The following is a 23606-nucleotide window of genomic DNA, read 5'->3' on the forward strand; positions in this document are numbered from 1 at the left end:
TTTTAAATATTCAGAACTGATCTGCGTTATTTTTGACAACACTACCGGACACACTACAGGTTGGTAAGAACATTTCAGACTTTGATATTATTTGCATTATTTATTCACATGACACAAAAGAAAAAAATCACATTAAAAAAGTTTCACAAAAATCAAACGGATCAAAGGCAGAATCACAGATAGCTCGCTGGCAGGGACGTTATTAGTCTGTGTATCATCCATTCATTCAATTATTCAATTCCACCTGGCAAACTAAAAAACAAACAAACAGACCGCTGTTTAACATGCTCTAATGAAAAACTTAGTAATCAGTTAAACCATCACAGTTAATCAGCATTAAATTACTTTTGAGCTGGATAGATTTCTTTCTTAATTGTAGTTCCCAACAAATATCTGTAGTTTTAACTTGTTGCCATGATATCAGGTAGTTTTGTTTGTAAGGAAATGAACTGACTCAAAATCTTGGTTTTGCTTCAGCTTTTTCTGTCAGCAGCAGTTTAACATTCTAGAGTGGTGAATGAAAAACAACTAATTATATAAATGTGATCTTTCCATTTCTTTATTGTTGTAGACCAATGTAATTCATCAGATTAAATCAAAGCACTGCCAATGCAATACTTTTCATCAAGTAGACACTACAGACATCGCCTCACCCTGTATACAACATGCTTGAGGTTTGAGCTAGAAAAATATTGATTTAGTAAAACAATCTGAAAACTGCAATTCAGTTGATTGATGAAGATCTCTAAGCTTATCTGACTGTTAATTATGACATTAATTATAAATAACTTGGTTTGCATTTCATATTCACATTACTAGTGAGTTTGTGTTGTGTGTAAATGCTAAGACAAAGTACCAAAAGTCAAGTTTAAAACAGTCACTGTATTGACAGAGGTATTAAGATTGCAAATATCTGAGTTTATGAGTAGTGACCAGTCTTATGTGAAGTTTGATGCACAGCACCATTATCCACCAGGTGTCAGTTCAACACATTTTAACTGTAAGACCATCTCACAGATGCAGTGCAATTGTCTGCAAATGCCACTGAGATACAACTGATCACAGTCTCCAGATCTTTTAATGCCTTTGCAGAATGGCATTCAATCTCAGTGCTGTTGAGGTCATTCAGTCACAGGAGGGTAACCTGAAACTTCATAGACGCCTGTCACAGGGACATGCTTGGTAAGGCCTTGTGAGCAGCTGGCGGGAGCTGGATGACGTGAAGAAAGGGTTAAGAAAAAAAACAACTGTGTAGACAGACCAATGGAGGAAAACCAAAGATGAAACGTTACAAGAACTCAGGATAAGTCATTCAAAAACTGCAAAGTAGCACTCTAGAAGCCCTGACCACTTTTTGTTGGGAACACTGGTGTGACAGTGCGTCCCACACTATTGGAACTAGTCGGCCGTTTCTGCATGTTGAATTAGCGAGAGATGGCAGAGACATTAAGTGAATGAAATTACTCTTATTGGCAGTTAAGCTGGGTGCACGAGCAGAGAAATAGAAGTTAGGAAGGCAAACAACAACTTAAGTCAGGAGGGCGCGAGATCAAAACAAACTTGTTACATTTGATATTATTATTTTTAGTACCAGTTGAGCTCGTAAGCAGAAACGAATTGAAATTGTTAGTCTTGTTGTTGGCTGGCGCATGGTAGATATCCTGTTCTTTCAGCATCAGCTTGTGTTGTTGATGTGCTAACTGTCTGATTAGCATCTTGAATTTGTCCTGTTAAGTCTTCCAGTTTTCCTTTTTGAATAACAAATACAGAGCACCGCCACCTGCTGATTTTAGTTATTTTGTCTCTCAAAAGGTGCAGAACATACACGCTATTTGGCCATAGCTGTGTTCAAGTACAACGTTTTGGCTAAGACATAGGCGAGACACAGGCTTATGTGAGGGGAAGGAACAGGCCTTCGTCATCACTAGTTCTAATGTTGGTTCGGGGTGTCTGGGCCTTAATATGCAAAGCTTAATTCTGCTGTACAGAACAACATTTTAAAAAATCTGCAGTAACCAGTTTAGGAGCACCAGATTTTGGAATAAATGACTGGAGTTAATGCCAAGAGCTCACATTACAGTGATGTATTATGTAATCAAAGGATATCATGTTCTCTCGCTGGAGATGGTTGAGTAGTTTCTCCACAGGTGCGTAGCGCCGTAGCGTTGTGGCAGAGCCCACCATCAGCAGCTTGTGTTTCGCCCTGGTAATGGCTACATTTAAGCGACGCCAGTCCTTCAACAGCTCACCTAACTATGACAGAGAAACAGGTCAGGTTACCACTGAACAGTTGCTTGTTTACTCATGTACAGATTAATGCACTGAGAAGAAGGGAGGGGAAGATGAATGAAAAAAGGGAGACAGGAAGACAAGTACTTACGTTTCCTTCCTCTGCAGTGCTCCGTACAAAAGAAAAAATGATCAGACTTTTATCCCGTCCTTGGTATCTGTCCACTGTATTCACCTCCACCCCTGTGAACGCGGAGGACTGCAGCAGAGCAGAGATACTCTTTAACTGCTGCCTGTAGGGGGCGATAACACCGACATCACTGGGCTTACACCCTGCCTGCAGAAAGACAAATAAACAGGTTAGTACAATAACTAACTACCCCATTATTTCTTTTCATTCACTGTATTAAAAACGTTTAATGACAACTTTAAGCCAAGACTTTAAGAAACTGCTGTATTATGACAGAAATACTTGTGTATAAAATGAGAAACTGATGTACCTTTATCAGCAGGGAAAGCAACATACGTATAAGAGCAGCCTCAGTGTGATTGCTAACACCTCCCTGCTCCACCGACTCCAGAGCTGGAACCTGGAGGAAAGAGTGGAGAGAAACAAAATGTTGAGCAGCAGACTCCCTTGTCTCACTCACAAGAGCCCTGTGGAAAAAAAAACAAAAACATTTCACATAAATCACTTTTCTCAACAGCTGAAGCAGCCGTCTTAACTCTTCAACCTCTCACCAAAAAAACAGAACCAATAAAGCCCGTTAAGCATCCTGACTAATATACCAGACTTTTATTTGCTACAGTCACTCAACTCAGCCAGCACTGATTTGGGACGTTCCTTCGATTCCTTTCGCACAAAACTATTCTTCATTTAAGACAGGAAACTCTATCAAATTGTTTATCCAAACCAGTATGAATATTATTTATAGAAAAGTTAGGCTACTGAATAATATATCAATAATGAATCTTTTATTTGATCAAGCTCTGAGAGACAGCGCACCTTCGCCAAGCTCATGCACTGAGAGAGAGAGAGAGAGAGAGAGAGAGAGAGAGAGAGAGAGAGAGGGAACGAGTCTCTGAACAGACAGTGAGCAATGGATCTCACATGACAATATTCACAACTTTGATTGTTTTATATGAAAATCTCTTTGATTTTTGGACATTTATGTATTAAAGACATATAAATAATTGCAGGAGGAACACTTATTTGGACTTTATGGCCACTTCAGAAGTTGGAAGTCACCACTTTTTTTGATGATCAAGCCAGTAAATCCAAACGAATTATGCTTTTCTGTGAGATAACTTCCCATTTGAATTGCAGAGAATCTTGACAAGGTAATGATGTGTAGAATATAGATATACATGTATAAAGTCTGAGATATAAAATCTCACCTGCGACCTGGCCAAGAGGGAAGCAAGACATCGTTACAAAAACAACTGTCACAGACTACAAATAAACAAGTTAACACATCCAGTTAAAATGCAACACAAAAGCCAGTTGAACACATAAACATTAAATAGCCTAAAACACTTTCAGTGATTATTTGAATAGCAATCACACTGACCAAGAGAGCTATTTTCTCATTCCTTTTAAAATTACTAAAATTCCCTGCTTAATAGCATGTCTTTACTAAAAAAGTTTAGGCATTTATATTTGTACACTTGATCTAAGCAGCTTAGAACTAGCTTATGGAGATCACCAATGACCTGGTGAGCTTTAAGAAAACTGACAGTTGCATGGTTAAACTAATTTACTGGCACTGATCTGTAATATTGTTGTTTTTTTTTGCTGGTTGAAGCTAACCAGCACTTTCATTAAGAGGATTAAAACTTTCCAGTCATATATCAAAAACTTCTCTCTCAAATCATTTCTACCTCAACACAGCACTTGAAAAAACTATTGCGTGCAGCTTGCTGCGTATTGTACCTACCATGGAGCAATCTAGGAAGCAAACAGGGTTGCTAGGCAACAATGTGGCTTGTATCCAACCCAGGTTGTGCTGGGGATGAGCCTCAGAGTAGGATCTGAGCTCCGACTGGACAGACGGCAGGAAGGGCAGGGTGAGCAGGGCCGTGGCTGTCCTCTCTGATCCACACTCCAGCCGTCCCTCGTACATCAGGGAGTTACTGAGAGACATGATCTGACTAAAAACACACAGACCACACACACTGTTTATTATGCAATGGGAATAATTTGGTTATCCTAAAAACTCTTGCTGCTGATTTGTAGTTGTAATGTGAATAGAATTAAGCTTCCCCACACTAGTTAATAGTTAATAGTTTCTCTTTAAGATCAAATAAAAATTCAGATTTTATTTATTACAGATAATAATGAAATTTGTGCTTGCAATGAAGAGTTCAGGAAGAGTTTAGGATTGCTAAAGCACACAGTGTTGTCTGTGTATGTAGATGTACCTGTTCATCCGGTACTGTACGTTGAGTTGAACCACTGCTTCACTGTGGAGCTCCAGTCGCTTAAACAGACTTTCGTCCATCCCAAGTGACCTGGAGAAAAACATAAAGACAGAGGATTATGATTTTATTTCAACTTTTAACAGTCCAACATTATTTCAACTTTAAATTAATTACCAAACTGACCCAGTCACATTTTACATGTTGAACCTTATACATAACTTTATGTGAAGACTGATATGTTTTACCCTCATGACAAATAATTACAATAAATGTGTTTAAGCCAATTTTTTTTCCATTTTCCCATTTTATCAACATACACCTCAGCTACACACACACACTTTACCTAGCCTCCTGATTTTGTACTATTGGCGGCAGCTGTTGGTGGTCTCCAACTAGGACAAATCTCTTGGCATAGAACAGCGGTCCCAGACAGATCGGCTGGCTGATCTGTGAAGCTTCATCTACGATGCAGAAATCAAACCGCCGACGTGTGAAAAGGGGATGCTTGATGCCCATACAGGTGGTAGCCACGACCAGCTAGACAGAGAGAGGATTGGTATTAATTGTAAGACTTTTGTTGTAAGTTACAGTATTAATAAGTGACATGTCTTGATACAGAAAAGACGATGAGATCGGATGTAAAAAAAATGCTGATATCACTGTATATAAATCACTCAGTAATTATAATATTCCACAAACTCCTCACCTCCTTGTTATAGAGCTGCTCCAACTCTGACAGAGTGTGAATTCCCTTCTTCCTTGCATTTTCCTCTGTGTAAGGCAGGATGTCTGGATGAACCTGGAGAGGGTGACAGAAAACAAGAGAAATCAGAGCAAGGCAGAGGGGACAAAGGTTTTTTTTTTTAAAAATATTCAGGTTTTTTTTCCACTGTTGAATTTTTCAAAAATAATGTTAATATATTGAAATATCATGTGTAATTTCAATATTTAATAGTGATTTGTGCTTTGAGGGAAGTTTCCACGAGAGAACAAAACAACAGATCTATTAAAAAAAAAAAAAAAAACACAGTTTATATTAGCTGTGATGGAAAGTGATGTCTGTTATGCAGTACATACAATACAGGAAATTATGCAAACTACAGCGCACCTTCTGCCCCTGCCCAAGACGTAGAAACCCAACCCGGAAGCGCTTTAGCTTCAGCAGGATGTTGTCAACAGCGGAGTGTGTGTAGCTGGTCAGCAACACACTAAACCCACATGCATGAAGGATGCGGACCTGAAGGAAAAAGTGATGAAGAGACAAAAGAAGGAAAGAAAGAGTGATGGAGGGTGCCACATGAGGGAAGGGGGGGGGGGGGGTGTTAATGTTTTGGTCTCACTGTGGTGTAGATAATATAGATTTATTGTTGAGGTGAAGTTTATAAATCATTGTTGGGAGTTTACCAGCGTGCAGATGGTTGTGGTTTTGCCTGTGCCCGGCATGCCAACAATCAGTGTGTAATCTTTAGATAGCAACACCTTCTTCATGGCCTGCTTCTGGGGTTTGTTGAGACCTACAAAAACATACACACAAATGTATGAATAGACCTGTATGATCATTAATAAAAAAAAAAGATAACTGTATAAAAGGTTACTAAAAATAACAGGAAAACCTATGTCTAATGCAATATTCACAAGAAATAATAGGCTCAAAATGATCAAACTAGTAATATGTCACTTTGTGGGGGGTTGTCAGTTTACTTAATGATAGAAAAGGGGTCCCTTTAGGAAAAAGAAAAATGGAAATAATGATTAATGAATATTAGAAAATGTTCTATTATTGATTTAAGTATAGAACTACAACTCCAAAAACTGTGTGTAATTTGTGGGGAAGTGCATCTTGTTCCTTCTAATTTTAAGTTCCTCATTATAGAACAGTCACACAGGCATAGAAAGTAGAACTCAACTGAATACAGAAAAGAACAAAAGAGAGTAAACGAGAGAGGAGCATGAGAGCAAAGCAGAGAAGCTTTGTCACCTTTGAGGATGTTGGCCACAGTGTCCTTGGCCTCTCTCGGCAGAACACAGCTGAGGTTGGAAGTAAACTCTGGAGGACGAAGGTCAACAACTAGCCCCCTCAGACGATCACTGCACAAACAGAAAGTGTGTGAGGCTATTGTTTTAACTGCACAGGAATATGTTGGTTTTGCCATTACATAAATACTGTCCTATTCCATCATAACTTTGCAACACTGCATGTTATTGTGCCTACCTGTCCTGAGAGTTTTCCATCAGTCTGGAGAGATTGGTAAGGTGAGTGCTGAGGCCCACCACACCTTCATCACCGTCCAGTCGAAACACAACACCACGGAACTTAGACAGGTCTCTATAAAACATATTATACAACAAAACAGGTGTCAATTGGGTAAAGGAATTCAACTGACCAGCTTAAGTGTCCTGTAATGATCTTTTGGTTGAAGCAAGTATCTTGTAGGTTTGTTCTCACCTGTCTAGAGTGCAGCTGATTGAAGTTCTGCTGACCTCACAAAGGTATCCTGTTGCCAAACCAACCAGACGACCTTTCTGGTCGCTAACAACGATGCGATCCCCGCTGGTCAAACCGCTGCTGGTCAAACCGCTGCTGGTCAAACCCTTTTCTGGCATCACATTGCTTCTTTGGAAACGATGGAGATAGACCCCTTCAGACTGCACAGTCACTGAGCCACTGAGCTGCACATTCCCCACACAGCTCCCATTCTTCTCACTGGAAACACATGTCAGAGTATGCAAATACTATTAAGTATTGTATGTAAGGGCTGATTTCATACATTTTTTATCTGTAGGCACTCATGTGTTCATATTGGCTTTGACTTTACTGGGACGGTTTACATGTCTAATTTTAAGAGACCAGTTTTGTACCTCTCCTCAGCTGTCTGAAGCCACACACGCTTTCGGCCGTTCTTGGCCTCCATGCTGGCAGCCTCGAGGCAGCAGAGCAGCAGCCAATGGGAAAAATAGCTCAGATGTGGTGGGATCAGGTGACCGGTCTCCTGCTGTAAGAAGTCACGCACAACATCGTCGCAGACATCTGCAGAGCTGCAACTGACCGCCCTGGAAGAAGTGTGAAGACGGGTGGTGAGAAAGAGACGATAGCAGAGATGAGAAAAAAAGAGGACAAGATAAAGACAGAGAGAGCTTAATGCATTTTACACTAATGACAAATTCTTCCCATATTTGACATGACATTTCCATGGCTGAAAGAAAATGAGTTTAAAAAGTTAACCTCTCATATAAAGCACAGTTTCTCCTCTGAGGACAATACTGGCAGGTCTGTCTGTCGGTCAGGATGTCAGGAAGTCGAGTCAAACGGCTTCGCTTCCCCTCTTTTTCCACACAGTTGTGAATGTGATGAACCAAAGTGTTTCTCAGCTTCAGCAGCTCTGAGATAAACAGAAAGTTCAGCAGTTAAGGTGATGGAGACGACTCCATCCAAAAGAGCGTAAGAAGACAAAGACTCTTCTTACAATTTAGTTGAAAGAGACTGTGTGTGTGCACAAATAAATTAATATTTCATTTATATAAGATCTACAATTATTATTGATATAAAATAATATTTTGATATTACTGTTCACAACTGGTGTTGGTTAACACATGTGGGTATACTGTACCTCTGCGGTCCATGTGACTAGGCACTACAGGGTGCAGGTTGCCAGTTTTGAGGTAAAGCAGGAAGCCAGCTTCAGAGTTGTATCTCTCCAAGCTCATCAGAGTGTAAAGAATCACCTACACACAGAAAAACACTTGTATAGAAACAACTTAAATAAACACAGCTGTGTGAGGCAGTCGACCTGATGACCTGACCTAAATTTGCGTTCATCAGTGCAAAGACCTTTGTAAACCAAGCCCATATTTTTCATATGCATCTGTTATCTGATTAAAATAGTTACGCAGAAAAACCTTGCACACATAGTCCAATGCTTTTGTTGCAAAAAGGTGCAATATGAGACAGTTAGAAAGATAAATTTGCTCCCTTGTTTCTCTCCACTGGACGTACCTCCCTGGCTGTCACCACTCTCCATCCGCTTCTTGTATTCGGCACTATGACTACTGAAAGGGGCTGAGCTGTCCTCCTCCTGTCTCCTTACTGTCGCTCTTTTCTCTGTCAGTCTATCTGACTTTTTGAAAGTATGCTATCCATATATGAAATGATGCTGTGTGGCCACTTCCTCTCTTGTTGTGGATGTATGTGTCCCGCAGATCACGCCACCTTTTCTTTACTGCTTGTTGGTCAAACAACTCTTCAAAGGCTTCTGACAGATTCCAAAAAAACAGAGAAAATCAATCCTGATCTGAAAACTTCCTGACTTTTTAATGACAGATGAAAGTTTGGGAGTTAGTATTAACTTGACTGACACAAAGTGACATTATATTTATTTTCAAACCTGGCACAATTTCAGATTAAAAAAAAAACTTGGTTTGCAAAGGCCTTAAACGTGCTTTTCATCTGACCGAGCTAGGTGACACATGAGTGCCTACAGAGTAAAGCATGCTGCGGTCCACTAACCTGACTGCGATGCTCTATCGAGTTTGACTCTTTTCCAGTTTTCAGCTCCAGGGGGACGGTGCTCTCCTCTGGGGTTCTGTGACTACTACTTCGTGGTCTTTGAATTCGAACCCGTGCCGTCACGTCGATTTTACCTTTCAGACCAAATCTCGGTGACCAAACATTTTCTTCTATGTCTGCCAGCTCTGCTACCGTGACGACAGCTGATGAATCCTGACCCCTGCTCGGTCCTCTGCTGCTGCTGAGGCTGAGGTCGTTGAGACACAGAGACACATAATCAGCCCTTTAACCCTCATTTACACTGGTTTTAGATAGTTACACTTTTTCATATGCATTACACTTAGAACTACAAGATATGCACACAAAGATATTAGGTAGACTCTTGCAGAGCTAATAAGGTTATATAAGCAAATCCATGTGTATGTAAACATAATAAGAGCACATATTTATATATGGTAAAAATGTCTGATGTGATGATATGACAGATTATTAGTTAAGTTTACACAATAGCGTTTGTTTTCTGTAATTCTGAATAGTGCCAAGTAGAAGACAATGCTAAGGCTATGTTTATATTTACTATTATTTCTATGTTAGAATACATGGATAAGTTATTAATGACAGATATGGTGCCATGAGGCAGTTTAGTGCACAAGGAAAAAGGAGATTGTTGTAAAGATAGTTTGTAACAATGTGCAATATTGTGAGAAACATAAAGGAATAGCATATCAAGTCGATAGTGGACCAGACGAGATGTCATGTGAGTACTTCCGTTTTCACAAAAAGGAACTGCAACTTACGGACATATTTAATATGTATAAGATACATACTATTTGAGGCTGATGGCTTTCGGTGTCGGGGAGCTGAGGTATTCTTTTGCCCAATGTTCCAGCGAGGGCAGATAACCATGTAGTTCCTGCTTCATCTCTTCCTGGCTCACACCCAAACTGTACCTGGAGACAAATGGCCAAAATACAAACATAACTGAACGAGACAAAGAATAAAGGCAAAAATATCAACTGAAAAACGTGCTACATCACATGCAACACATTCTTAAATCAGCAGGAAACATTCACAACTAACAGTTCAGTACCTCTCTGCTGTTTATTTCTTGATTCACGTTCTCTGTTATGAACAACTGTGAAATGTATCACTACACATATGAAAATGTCTGCAGCACCCTGCAGGGTGTAATCTAACCACTTACATGTCTCCTAAATACTGAGGACGGCACAGGGCTTGGTCAGCAAGCTTAGACAGAGTCTCCAGAGAAAAATCTTTAGCCACAGCTGCTCTCTGGAAGACTTCATGGGCCATGGTGCCGTTTAGCATTTGCTTGGAGCCGCCGTCAAAACTCTGCATCACAGCAAACAGCAAAAACAGGACAGCGTAAAGAGTTATCTTCCTGTCACAGTGTGTGTACTGCCCACTTCAATTTATAAAAATACACAATAACTAACCAACATAACGAAAGCAGGTATAATTGTATTAGTAAAGCCTTTTACCCTGAACATATCTCCCAGTACTGCACGCCTCATGCAGCGGATGGAGCTCGAGATGCTCGTACCTGAGATGAGGTTATCAGGTAGTAAAACGAGGAAGCCTTGCTCCCTGTCCATTACCCAGGATCCCCCATCAGAGCAGCCCTCTAGATGCACCACATCACCGCAGCAAACAGGCGTCATCTCCCTGGAAACACCCGCGGCATGATCATTTCATACATATACAGCAACACGCAAACATGCATCGTGATAATGGACATATAAGCAAAAATACATAAATACATCCATATACCAAACGCACAGTCCCTGATCATCATAGACACTCAATTTACCAGAAAGACAATTTTCAAATAATGAATGGCAAACACCTATACAAAAAAAGACAACTTAAAGGTGACCTGCAGAGCTTTCATTTAAAAAAACAACGATTATGTTTACATTAAGTGTTTCTCACCAAAAGGCCTTGAGGTCTAAATCATGTTGAAGCCATTTTTTCCTCACAGAAACCTTACAAACTATTTTCTTTTTAACATTTGATATCCTGGGATGTTTACTTTGTAGCCTTTGTTGCATGTCTTTCCCAAAGTTAGGGTCTTGGGTCACCAATTTGCAATGATATGTACAATGACATGTAAATTCATTTTCCTAATTTAAAAAAAAAAAAAAAAAAGCATATTTTTTTGCCACGTCTGACAAGCTGACAAATTGGAAAAAAAAAATCTTGCGAAAGAAGAGACTTTCTAGAAAAAAGTGTTTTGACAGCAGAAAAGTCAGTCAGTTGTGTGTTTATTTGTGTAGTTTGTAGTTTCTAGTGTCTTTTATTGGGTTAATAGTGTGTTGCTACAGTAACTTTCATTACTTGTCAGTGTTAACAAAAGGGGACAAGCTAAAAAAAAGCCTCCTTTGTGCTACTAGAGGTCAAGAAGTCCACAGGTTACCCTTAAATACCACAAGAAAAAGAAGAGACACATGTACACAACACCACCAAGTGCTCACTGAATTCCCCAACATGTTGTTATGTCATGCACTTCATTTAAAATATTTGACTTTTTGCAAGTGATTGACAAGATGAGTCATCAAGTCAAAATGTTTGTTTTCGTGTTTTTTTTTCTTTTTAAATAATAAAAGGCTGAAACATTAGGGGTCAACTGAATGTCAGTATTTGCACTGATCCTTATCATGTTGAAAATGCAGTGCTAAAAAATTGAGACTGCATTATAAAAGTTCAAAATGTAATGACATGCAGCTTTACCATCCATCTTTCAGCAGACATGTCTCAGTTGGATGTAGGGATCTGGAGCATGAGATGGTCAGTGTTTTGAGGCCAGGCCGCTCCTCCACATCTAAAACCCAGTAGCGGTTGTTTAGGCCTCCAGAGAGGATCACATGGTCTGGCACCTTACTGCGGGGACAGGAAAGATCATAATGAGGTTATGTTTTGTCAGACTTCTGCAATACATAATTTCTAAAAATCTCAATGAATTAATCGACCTGAAAGATTAAACATACAGATGTAAGTTTAAAGAAAGAGAGGGAGAGAGAATTACTGTAGTTATAAAATGTTCTTTTATTATTTGCCAGTATGAAAATTCCCCCAAATGAACCCTGTCAGCAGACTATGTGACTACTGTGATCAACGAAACTGTTCCCACTGTTTTAAAAGCTTTACAGTCACAGACTCACTTCAACTGTGAGGCTACAGTCAGCCCACAGAGGGATGAAGTGACGGTGAAAAACAAGCTTTTCAGCAGCTTGTTGGTCACCAAGTCAAGTGCTCGAACCCACATACACTCCACACGTATCATGTGTAAAGCTGCAACAATTAATCAGTTAACTCTCAAAAATCACATTAATCGCCAACTAATTTGATAACCAATTAATTGGTTTTAGACATCTTTAAGAAAAAATGTCAAAATTCTCTGATTTGAGCTTCTCAAATGCGAATATGTTCTCTATGACATTGCAATGAAAATCTTTTGGTTGTGGTCAAAACTTGATATTTGAGGAAGTCATCTACAGCTCTGAGGAAACGCTGATCGACATTTTTCTTCCTTTTATTTTATCGACCCAAACAACTAATCCATTAACAGAGAAAACAGTTGACGGATGAATCGACAATGAAATTAATCATCAGTTGCGGCTCTAGTCATGTGCCCTTCTGCTGCATCTATTTCCATTTATTATTGAACGGGCAAAGTCATGGAGACCTCACCTCACCTAAGCAAGGATGTTCATGTGTTTCTCACCGGGGCTTTTTGGATTCAGCCTCTGTGACAAGACCTTCATTTAGATCCATCTGCTCCGCAAACCAGCTCTCTTCCAACCCCTCTTCCATTGGACACGTAGACGTTGTTCCAGTATTTTCTTTTGTGCAACAAAGAAGCAAAATTAAAAAAAAGCAAAAGGCATCTTAATATAACACTGATATCAATAGATATTTATTGTTAAATACATTTAAAAAAATGCATTTTATATTTAGCTTAGCGTTCATTACCCAGACACTTTGCTCAAGAGAAACACTTTCAAATACTGTAATAATGTAAAAATTATGTAATATTTTTTCAACAGTTTGTAGTAGTTGTATGCAGTTTTATGTAAAAAACATGATTTTTGTGGCAATGGAAATTTAATCTTTAGGTACACTAACCTCTGGCTCGCTGCTGATCTGATGGTGTTGCACCGTCTCCGTCTTCATTCAGTGATGTCATTACTGTGCTTGTCGCTCCCGTCTTCTTAATGTCAATCTGTCCCTCCTCGGCACTTGTCAGTGTTGCAGCTGTCATAGTTTCTCCAGATTTGTGCATGTGAGTACTAAGAGTATCCTTTTTGCGATGAGTGTGCAGGTTTGCCTCAGTTACTTTCTGGTCTGCTATCACAGTAAAGTCTTTTTCATTTTCTCTCACTTCCTGATTATTTCTTTGTTCCCCAAAAGAGGTTTTGTTGCCATTAAAAACCGCTTCAGTGTCCTTGCTGCGACCCTCTGACCTTTCAGATTGGTCCTCTGACTGTTTGCTGGAGAAATTAGGCGTCTTTAGAGGGCCACTCACAGGTCTCGTTATTTTCAGGGTGCAGCCTGTGGGGCTGAGCACAGCTCTTTGTGCTGGTGGATTGGTAGTTTTTGATCTTTTGGAATTTTGAAACTCTTGAGGAGGGCTGATGAGTCTTTTTACTGAGCCAGAACATCCTTCTTCCCTCTTGGCTTTTCCTTCCACAGTCATAACTCTCCGTAAACTCTGCCCTTTGGAGCATGGACTACGGCAGATGGGGGACAGTTGGCCGAGCTTTTCCAGGCTCGGTTGATCTGTATCTCTAGAAGGAGAACAGCAAGCAGGCCTAATCTGACTGTTGGGAGTCTCAGGCACGGAGAGAAGAAGATCCGGAGAGGAGGGTAGGAGGTTTTCAAGGTCCCCAAGGACACTCCTCTTTAAGGGCGAAAGGCATCTGAATGTAGAGGTTCCAGCATCTTTGATCTGAGGTTCAGTCTTGGTGTGTGCAGTGCAGGCGACAGATAATTTTGTGGAAGATGACAATTCCTAAAAGCAGCACAGTCAAATGAGCATTTTAATGCTTAACCTAAATTATTAGTGGTGAATTCCTTATTAAAAGAAATGCAAAACATGCAAAATGGGAAACAACACAAAGACGCAAAAACACACGAAAATACATACATGCACCAAGTAAAAGACAAAACCAAAACCAATGAAGTGTAAGACAGTAGAATCTTTGGGAAAAGCTACTTCAAGAGAAGTTATTTAACTTTAAGAGAAAAGAAGAATGTGCTGTCCAAACAAACAAAACAAAAAACACAGAGCAATTAGGATTTGGTAGATATTGTTAATCTGGTGATTATTTTGGGTAAAGTTCATATTCACATTTTCAGAGTGTACTCCCTCATTCACACAGAAAACTTCTATAACTTGAAATATATGGAATAAGTGAATAGTAAAGATAAAAACAGTAAATATCTATAAATAGGTCCTTGCCTTTTGTGCCCCTTCTTTGTTTACCTGATTGTTTCTCCTTTGGTTTTTCTTGCCTTTTTGTTTAAAAAAAATCCTTTTTCTGTCGTGGTTTACAATATGATAAATCGATTTTTTTCATTTGTTGAAACTATCCATAATGACATTAAGCAATAATGTCAAGATGAGATTTTGAAAATAAAATGACAGCAAAGAGAAAAACAATTCACTAAAAGAAAAACATATATATATATATATACAATTTACCTTCTTGTGATTTTGAGAGGAAAAAAAGGATGAGATGTTCTTCTGCCCTCCTGGAGCCTGACAAAAATCACAAAACAAACACTTATCAGCATTTTCACTGTTTGTTATCCAGCAAGTTTAACAAAAAGATTTGCATCCAGACAATAAAGGCTGCTAAACAAGAGATCATACAAGAGATTCTGCACACTAGATTGAGCTCAAATAAATATTTAACTAATTTACCACCATGGTTTTATGAGTGGACTCAACTTTCAACTCAACTCAACTCAACTCAACTCAACTCAACTTTCCCATGTTCAGCACGTTAATACAGAGCATTTTGTTTTAAATGAAAGCAGATTTAACATTTCGGGTTCCGAAAAGGATCCTCCTCTCCAACGCAAAAACTTCACACAAAGTCCAAGCTCATGGTTACCTCCTGGTGGATGTAATGCAATAAAACTTTTAAATGGGTCAGTACATATATACATATACATACATTTTTTTTTTTTTAAATTCACTTGATTTGTTTGAGCGCTACATTGATTAAGTAGATAAAGTAGACATTAGGCTACCTATCAAGCGTTTCAACACAATAAAGAAATAAAATAAAATAAAACAAAAAAAGGATTTTGCTCTCTATTAGCAACAACAAAATGTATTTCTTTTTAACTTTCATTTATCACTTTGCAGTAATTACACTGACATTATCAAAAGTGGTTTTATTTGTTAATACATTTTTGGGGGTCAGATATGGGGTCTCACTGTTCAACATAAATTGAAAATGGAAAGGGATGTTTGTATTGTTTTACTGTTTGTTTTTCTGTCACTTCACATAAAAGAGAGCAGGCTGGCTGTTCTTTGTGATATTCTTTACACAGCTAGAAGACTACATTGTGAAAAGGATCCCCTTTCAAAGCACTGGTAATCTGAATTCGGTAATCTTGAAACGTTTTTATGTGTCAGAAGAAATATGCATTGATTTCTTTACAATTATAAAGTCTTGAAAGACAACATGCCACCAAACCACAGCACTTTATTTAACTTGTCACACAGTAATTATTCTACACATTCAAGTGATTGCTTAGTGCTCCCAGGACAAATAATTGGGGAAAAAAATTGCTTTTTGTTTTTTTCTGTTACATCTACCTAGAACATCTAACAACGTACATTCAAACTCAACACAACAGCTACTAAGGGCCAGTTTAAAACTATAATTACCGGTTGATCTGCTTTTGAAAGTACTGTTTTTAATGGTGTTCGGCCTGTTGTTGTTGTTATGGTTGTTTGTTCGTTCTTTGTGTTCTGGACATCAGTGAAAATGAAGGCTTACCCTCAATGACTCCTTGAGATTTAAATAAGGTTGAATCTGCAGCAGTTATCCTATCCAATGCTGTTTGAAAAACTGGTACAAAAGTAAACTGGATTCCCAAATACGGATTATTACAAAGCACAGGATAGATTTATTTGTCATTTTTTAAGCATAGTTTAAAAAATTTAAACTTGTCCCTTAATAATTGATTGACGATTTTTTTTAAACAACTGGACCCTGGTAACGATAATTACACTATCCTCATGTTCATTTAGTCAGCATATGTAGGCAGTACATATTAATCTTAACGCCATTTAAAACCTCACATATGTGAAAAGTTTTGTTGTTTGTCAATACCTGTTTCTGATATCCTATATTGTTGACAAGAAATGAAAAATAAAAAGATGGCTGCAGTGGATGGATCAATAGAAACAACGAAGCAGAGAGTGACAAAAGTTAATAGGTGAACAGGAGACATAATAAACGATGACAGGTGTCTTCACTCTCCAGTAACGTTAAATCCTGATAAAACTACCACAGAAACACAACAGCGACATTAGCTGAAACTCACCTTGATTTTCTTCAGTTTGGTCCTGTTCATGGTGACTGATTAAACCGAAGTCAGATGTGTGTAATTACGCGTCAGTTTCTTTGTTGTGGGCTGAAAGAGTTGTTTATTAGCGGTTTTGTTTTGTTGTTTTTGTCTAACTGACCAAAGATGTCAACGCAAAGCTAACAGCACCAGCTTCTGCTAACGACGCAGCTAACCGAGGAGAGCTAACTCTGCTTAACTTTGAACCCCTCTGCATCTCCGCCACAAGCAGATAATCGACTATCCGAACACCGTCAGCTGAAGTTACTTTTCCGTGAAAACTACGGAGCTGGTTTGGTGTTAAATGTCCTCTTCTTGATGTCCACTGAGTCCCACAGTGTTTCCAGTCTCGCGCGTTTCAGATTCGCACAACGGAAATGACGTCAGTCTTGTTCTTCTTCTGATGGCGCTTGGACAGGCTGCACACGGTGAAGTGTAGTGCTGCCCTCTACAGTCTGAGAGTGTTACTCAACTCATAAAGACCAGCTGCGTTCAGGTACCTAAGAAGCGCTCCAACAACAGGTTCAAAGTTTGACACAGCGGAAAATATGGACTTAAAGGAGGAAGACGAGAGTCTCACATCTGACAGCTAACTGACCACAAACTGCCTTCACAAATCGTCCCTCTCCTAAAGTCATTACACAACATCCCATCTTTGAGGCATGACATCCAAAATAGTTTGCAGCTGAGTCTACCCAGTGTTTCAATATCTGACCCTTAATTAAAAGCTTATTTCACTTTGTGAATTAGGGTCAATAAATATGATTACACACTCTTTACTCAAGCTCAAATTTCTTGCCACCTACAGCCTGTAAAATATTGCACCAACAGTTTGATTACACAGTTTATAAATCACTTAACAGGAACTTTTTAGTCATTTGTGTTTTGCTAAAGGTTAAATGTACCGTGTTTACTAACCCTCTCTCCTCAGACAAAGTATTGCTTCAGGTCCAGTAGGTAGGTCGGTTGGTCTTTTTCTGCTTAGTTTTCAGAGTTCTTGCTGAAACGCACTATTTGTCTTTAATGTGGACTTTGATAGGAGGCTAATAAAGTTTATGAATGAGTCACACGAAAAGCAGCTGAAGAGCGGGCTTACCTTCTGATTTTATCATTTGGAAACACATGATGTCGTAAAGCTGGCTCCCCCTCAAACCAATGGCCACCACTGATACACTTGATTTAACCAAAACATGACAATTTATTGACTACAGGTGGTTCTATTTTTTTTTTTCCAAATCAGCAGCAAACCAAAGAGAAAACAAAACCTCTGTAGCGGAGGGAATGAGGGAAACATATCATCAAGTACCAGAAAGAACATCACTGACAAACTGAAGGTGATCTTGGAGAGGGTAAAATTGTTTTGCTTTATTTCCTCAGAGTACCTCCTTTGATAAGAAATTAACAGAAATTAGATTTAATGGCCGCACATTACAAAAGTGATTATCACAAGGAACGTGCTGTATCACAGCAAGTAGGGATGTTTTAGTAGTATTAAGTAGGGATGGGAACAGATAAGATTTTATTGATATCAATGTCATTATTTATTCTGCTTATTGGTCCAATTTTTTTTTATCAATTCCCTTTTTGATTTCTTTTCAGTTTTCTATGTGGGAAAAAAACATAGACCTACACAGATTTTCAGCATCAATGCAACTGTTTTATTTGTGAGTCTGAACACAATGTAGAAGGAGAATACAAAAAACAAACGCATGTAACTGAGGTGTACAAAAGCTTCACAGTTTTACTGCTGTTAATTTTGACACCAGTTCTGAACTGCACAGTCAGAAGTCTGCAAGTTAAACGCATTTGCTGCTCGGTTGGGAAGACAAGAGTGTCAAATGAGGGCATTCTTGAAACTTAAGCCACGTTGTGTATTAAGATGTTTCTACATATTGCTGCTGTTTTCATCCTTACATGAAATGATCGTTTTACAGACATTTCAAGCGGCACTGAAGGCACATTTTGGGCAGTTTCTTCTTCTACGCCATGACTCCTTCTTATTGCAGTTTTCAGCAGTGTAGATAGTTTGATGTTTTTTAGCTGTAAAAATATTATGCCAGCATTGATAACAGGAATCAGTGAGATTAGAGGCATATAATTCTGATGATTGGCACTATTCGGAACCAGCACTCAATTTCCACCCAGATTGCTTTTATCACGGTTCCTGCAGCTTAAGGCAAGTAATATTTTAGGCTTTTTAAGGCTTTTTCGATGCCACTCGGACTAAAGCTTAAGACCCAGTTTCTAATGACCAAAATTGAAGGACAGTTTTATTTTGCCCAAATTTTTATTGTTACATTAAACATGATATTATTGTTCAGTTAAAAACTTATCTACGTAAAATGTTGACAAAAACAAGCCTTTGGGGATGTGGAATACATGGAAGACAGTTAACTTATTTTATCATCACAAACTTATCTATTTAGTTTAGCAACAGAAAAGTAGGAAATATCTGGCATTTCTAGTTGGTTTTCTTGGCAAATTTGTGATATTCTTACTCTGCATGTGAGATTAAACAACTTGGATTCCCATAATGACGAGTTTAAGAAGATTAATTAAAATATTTAACCGAAAAATAGACGTTCCCACTTATTTTGAGATTTTACAATGTAACGTCAGAAAAAAAGGATTCATATAAATCTACTTTTTAAGTCATTTTAATACCAATTAAGGCCTTATTTATAGATAAATTAGATCAATGCCTTTTAAGACTTTTTAGGGATCTGTTGGAACCTTTACAGTACAAAACTACATAGCAACAAATAAAAAAAATGGTTTGTACAAAATGTTTTTTTTAATATTTTACCCCTCTGATGTGAGTCCATTCTACTTACGAAATCATCAACTAAACACCGTGGAGCTAATATAATAATTTCTCCGAACTAAGGATTCTCTCCTGCATGTGTCTTCATGTGAATAATTAAATGAGAGCGCCGAATGAATCTTTTCCCACACGCAGTGCAGCTATATGGCCTCTCCCCTGAATGAGTCTTCATGTGTCGCGTTAAATTGGACTGCGCGCTGAATTTCATATTACACACAGTGCAAATGTACGGTTTCTCACCAGTGTGAATTATTGTGTGCTTAATGAGATCGGCCTTCTCTCTAAAACTTTTACCACAGTCAGCGCAGCTGTGAGGTTTCTCTCCCGTGTGGATCCGTATGTGAGCGTTCATGTTTCCAACTTGTGTGAACCCTCGGCCGCAGAAGCTACAGGTGTGCGGCTTCTGTCCAGAGTGAGAGTTCATGTGAGTCTGCAGATAGGAGCGCTGGATGAAGCTTTTCCCACAAACACCACAACTGTAAGGTTTCTCTCCTGTGTGCGTCTTCATGTGGCGAGTCAGGATGGATTTAATCCTGAAGTTCTTGCTGCAAACACTGCAGGTGTGCGGTCTGTCTGCTGTCTCACCAGCCTGCTGTGGTTTTTTCATGTGTACGTCTGAGTTTCTCCATTCATCATCACTAACTTCACTCATCTGACAGTCACTGTTTGGCTCTGACGCACCGCACAGTTCTTTATCAGGCTCGGATTTCAACTGTTCACATGAGCTGCTGGGCAAACTGTCTCCTTTTTTCTCACCTGTTTGGTCTGGAAGTGCGAGCTGTCTGCAGTCTTCATCATTCTGCTGCACATAAATGATATTGAACACAGAGTCTTTAGTGTCAGCTTCTTGCTGCTGCTTTTCACCTGTCTGAGCGGTCCACAGTTCTTCCTCCTGCTCCTCTTTAATCAGCAGAGGCGTCTTATAATCCTCACACAGGTCAGCCTTCTTCTCAAAGTGATGCTGCTCCGAAGGAGCGTCCTCCTCCGGGACAGAGAGCTGCAGGGGGCCTGGACAGTATCACACACGAGAAAAGACACGTAAGCTTTAGTTTCATCAAATACTTTGGTTTGTAAATATTTGGCAGAAAGCTAGACAAGACAGGCAGAACAAAAAAACCTGTTCCAGCTGGGGTTGCAATGATATGACAGTGTCACGGTATTAGAGAATTAGGGTGCCTGCAGTGCAAAGTGCAAGCAAACTACTACTATTCCATGTACTTGTTAGTGTGGATGCTTCAGCAGCCACATTATCGTTCTTCAAAACTTTATTCTTATTATTTCAACGTCTGCCATACATTTTTTGGCATCTAACAACTTAAGCATACTTTCAGCTTTTTAAACCATTAAAAAAAAAAAAATCAAGGACATCTCTGCTATTACTTTTCTCATTTCAACTATTTAGACTTTTTAAAATATTCAGCTTTTTTCAACTTTTGTACTTTTACTAGAACTACTTCTACTATTAATACCAATAGTTCTACTACTACTACCACTTCTGCTACTACTATTGCTATTATTGCTAATGTTATTATTACTCCATCCATCTTTTTCACTGCACATTTCACTTTGTAATAAATGTCTCTTTTATTAAATCCATTTCGTCTGTCTGCTTTTGGGTCCTCAGTCCCAGGTGTGACAGGTACAAATATCTATCAGAAAGGCCGACTTCCTGAATAAATGTAGCTGAAGGTGAGGTGGGTCATTCTGTCAGGATGAACTACTACCTGTATAAATATAGTTCAATGCTGTACAGCTCATTTTGTAGGGGAGCTTCATGATTCACATCATATCCTCTTTCAGTGTAGTACACCCCCCACTCCCCGCATCCAGGGATGCAAAATGGCGCTACTTGCTTTCTCCTGTGTAAGAAGGGAGGGGTCCAGCTGATTTTAGCTTTCAGCGGATCTCTCGAAACACCACTGTGATTAAATCAGGAGTACAGAGCCTCAGTGTCGGAGCTGTCCGGAGACTGAAGTTAACCTGCACGTTTTCTGCTGCTAACATGAACTCACCTTTCCAGCCGGACAGCCTTCCTCGTTGTTGCTCGACGTCCTCTTTGGAGAGAAAAACGACCTCCTCATACTCTCTAAGAGCTGTTTCAAAGATGCTGAATATTTCCTCAGCGGCAGCTTTCAGTCGCTCATTCACCAAAGCTTTGAGTTTCTCTGTTTTGAACATTTCCGCGGCTGAAAGAGGACCTCCGGTTTGTTTCCTGACGGGCTGACACAACACTGGCTGCTCACCGGGTTGCCAAATATCGCGACAGAAACAAGTAAATGATTCATTGAACATGGACACACCCTCCTCAGTCAGTGTAGACTGTAGACTGAATATTATATTATATTATATTATATTATATTATATTATATTATATTATATTATATTATATAATATAATATAATATAATATAATATAATATAATATAATATAATATAATATAATATTATATTATATTATATTATATTATATTTCATTTTGAATGCATTTACTTATCAATCTTTTATGTGTAAAATAGCATAAGTTAGCATCCTAAATAAGTAAAATTGATTCATATAGTGCTTTCACAGCCACAAAGTCCTTTATAAGGGCAACATGCAACATACTATTCTAATTAATCTATAATTAATTAGAATAATTAAGATTAAGAATAATTTATTCTTTTATTATGTCTGGGTCGTGTTTAATTCTATTATTAGTAGTATTATTTTTTGTGTTTACTGCTGACATTCTTTCAGCTGTATTAACTCTTATCGATATGGGGTTTTATTGTTATTTTTGTCTTGTTACGGTCTCTCTCTTGTTTCATTTTACTTTAAATTTTATGTAACTCTTTAATGTACCAGAACTTCTATAGGAAGATGGACTTCAATGTGTATTTGGTAAGCTACGCAAGCTGACACTTTGTAATTGATGGGCAAATTGATTTGCTTTATGTTGTAGGAAAGTAGCAGACAGTGAAGTGAACTCCTTTTTTTTAAAACAAAAATGTGCTAAACACACTCAAGGAAACTGTAAGTGACCATAGGCTGGGAAAACATAATAAACGGACATGGCAACCCAGCTTGCTTTCGTTGCATTATGGAGCTTTGCTGCCACACACTGGACATAAAAGAAAACACTTAAACAAATTCACAGTTTCAACGGATTATTTGACATAACATTTGAAGGTAATGTCACCAGGCGTTTTAGACAGTTTATATAGGACATGTGAATTTGCAATTTTGGAGTGAAAGTTTAAAATAAAAAAAAAAAACCAAAAACAAATGCAGGACTGTTTTATTTTGTTAAAACACCTACCGATACTTCAGTAAATGTCTGCCCCAGTTAGAATAAACCAGTTTGCAGCTGCAGCTGCTGTCCAGGAGATGACAGCAGATGTCAGGGTTACAACAAGTTAATGAGGTAAACTCACAAAACATCAGAGAAAGTTAGTCAACTACTGAGACACCTGCTGCCTGAATGATATAAATGACTTCTGCACTTCCATTAGACACTTTAAAATGCCAACACTGTTATCGTTATTAATTATATTTGCCTCATTCAGTGCTGCAGCCAGAAAGTGGTGATACTCAGTTTTGTCAGGATAAATGATGCAAAACAAGGTAGGATAAATTAACTGACACTCTCAGTTAATGTGATTCACGTCTTTGTTACAAATTTCATTGGTATTTTGTGATGTTTTTCCTTTGTTTCTTCGTGTTTCTTCTCAATACCTAAATGAAATGGATGGATTTCTGTCAGCCTGTTTTTAAAGATAAATACTCTTAAACCCCTTCCAAACATTTAGCGTCATTCCTATGATTATGTTCTTTAGCAGTTAGCTATAACAGTAATACTTTATTTTGTTCTATTTCCATACACTTTATTTTTACTTTATTTTTCTATTAGCTTGCTCCTTTGTTTCCCAGATAGGCCTTTGACAAATACCAGAAATACCATTCATGGTGTTGTTAGTTTAGACATGAGGATTTAAGTCCTCTGTTTCAGTGTGGTCAGACAATAACATACCAGTGGGGGCCC

At 38.6% G+C, this 23606-nt stretch overlaps 2 protein-coding genes across 2 annotated transcripts; both read right to left on the reverse strand.

The window, feature by feature from the left end:
* Nucleotides 1-543: 543 nt before the first annotated feature.
* dna2 (DNA replication helicase/nuclease 2) lies at nucleotides 544-17224 on the reverse strand. Its single transcript, XM_088078301.1, has 25 exons — nucleotides 16742-17224; nucleotides 14880-14936; nucleotides 13301-14186; nucleotides 12900-13017; nucleotides 11906-12055; nucleotides 10657-10840; nucleotides 10359-10507; nucleotides 9982-10104; nucleotides 9155-9401; nucleotides 8259-8373; nucleotides 7874-8030; nucleotides 7510-7701; nucleotides 7097-7354; nucleotides 6863-6976; nucleotides 6629-6738; nucleotides 6055-6164; nucleotides 5759-5887; nucleotides 5357-5449; nucleotides 4994-5187; nucleotides 4651-4740; nucleotides 4167-4380; nucleotides 2730-2819; nucleotides 2381-2566; nucleotides 2107-2253; nucleotides 544-1219 (listed from the first exon to the last, which is right to left on the reverse strand). The coding sequence occupies exons 1-25, from the start codon at nucleotides 16769-16771 to the stop codon at nucleotides 1166-1168; spliced, it is 4197 nt and encodes a 1398-aa protein (XP_087934427.1). The 5' UTR covers nucleotides 16772-17224; the 3' UTR covers nucleotides 544-1165.
* Nucleotides 17225-18397: 1173 nt separating this feature from the next.
* On the reverse strand, nucleotides 18398-21836 carry LOC121944953 (uncharacterized). The gene is made up of 2 exons (XM_042488931.2): nucleotides 21599-21836; nucleotides 18398-20594 (listed from the first exon to the last, which is right to left on the reverse strand). Exons 1-2 carry the CDS (start codon nucleotides 21762-21764, stop codon nucleotides 19645-19647), a joined length of 1116 nt encoding a protein of 371 aa, XP_042344865.1. The 5' UTR covers nucleotides 21765-21836; the 3' UTR covers nucleotides 18398-19644.
* Between the last annotated feature and the right edge of the window lie 1770 nt (nucleotides 21837-23606).

Source organism: Plectropomus leopardus, chromosome 1 (assembly GCF_026936395.1).
Source record: "Plectropomus leopardus strain MGB_pleo_1.0 chromosome 1, ASM2693639v1, whole genome shotgun sequence".
Taxonomy (NCBI): domain Eukaryota; kingdom Metazoa; phylum Chordata; class Actinopteri; order Perciformes; family Serranidae; genus Plectropomus; species Plectropomus leopardus.

What these genes read in the sequence shown, in the direction of transcription:
- LOC121944953 (XM_042488931.2), bottom strand. Translation starts at nt 21,764, where the DNA reads ATGTTCAAAACAGAGAAACTCAAAGCTTTGGTGAATGAGCGACTGAAA. An exon ending in AAGGCTGTCCGGCTGGAAAG is followed by an intron (nt 20,595 to 21,598) that starts GTGAGTTCATGT and finishes GATACTGTCCAG; the next exon opens with GCCCCCTGCAGCTCTCTGTC.
- dna2 (XM_088078301.1), bottom strand. Translation starts at nt 16,771, where the DNA reads ATGAACAGGACCAAACTGAAGAAAATCAAG. An exon ending in GTACAGTACCGGATGAACAG is followed by an intron (nt 4,381 to 4,650) that starts GTACATCTACAT and finishes GTGTGTTTTTAG; the next exon opens with TCAGATCATGTCTCTCAGTA. An exon ending in GCTTCCTAGATTGCTCCATG is followed by an intron (nt 2,820 to 4,166) that starts GTAGGTACAATA and finishes TCTTTCCTCCAG; the next exon opens with GTTCCAGCTCTGGAGTCGGT.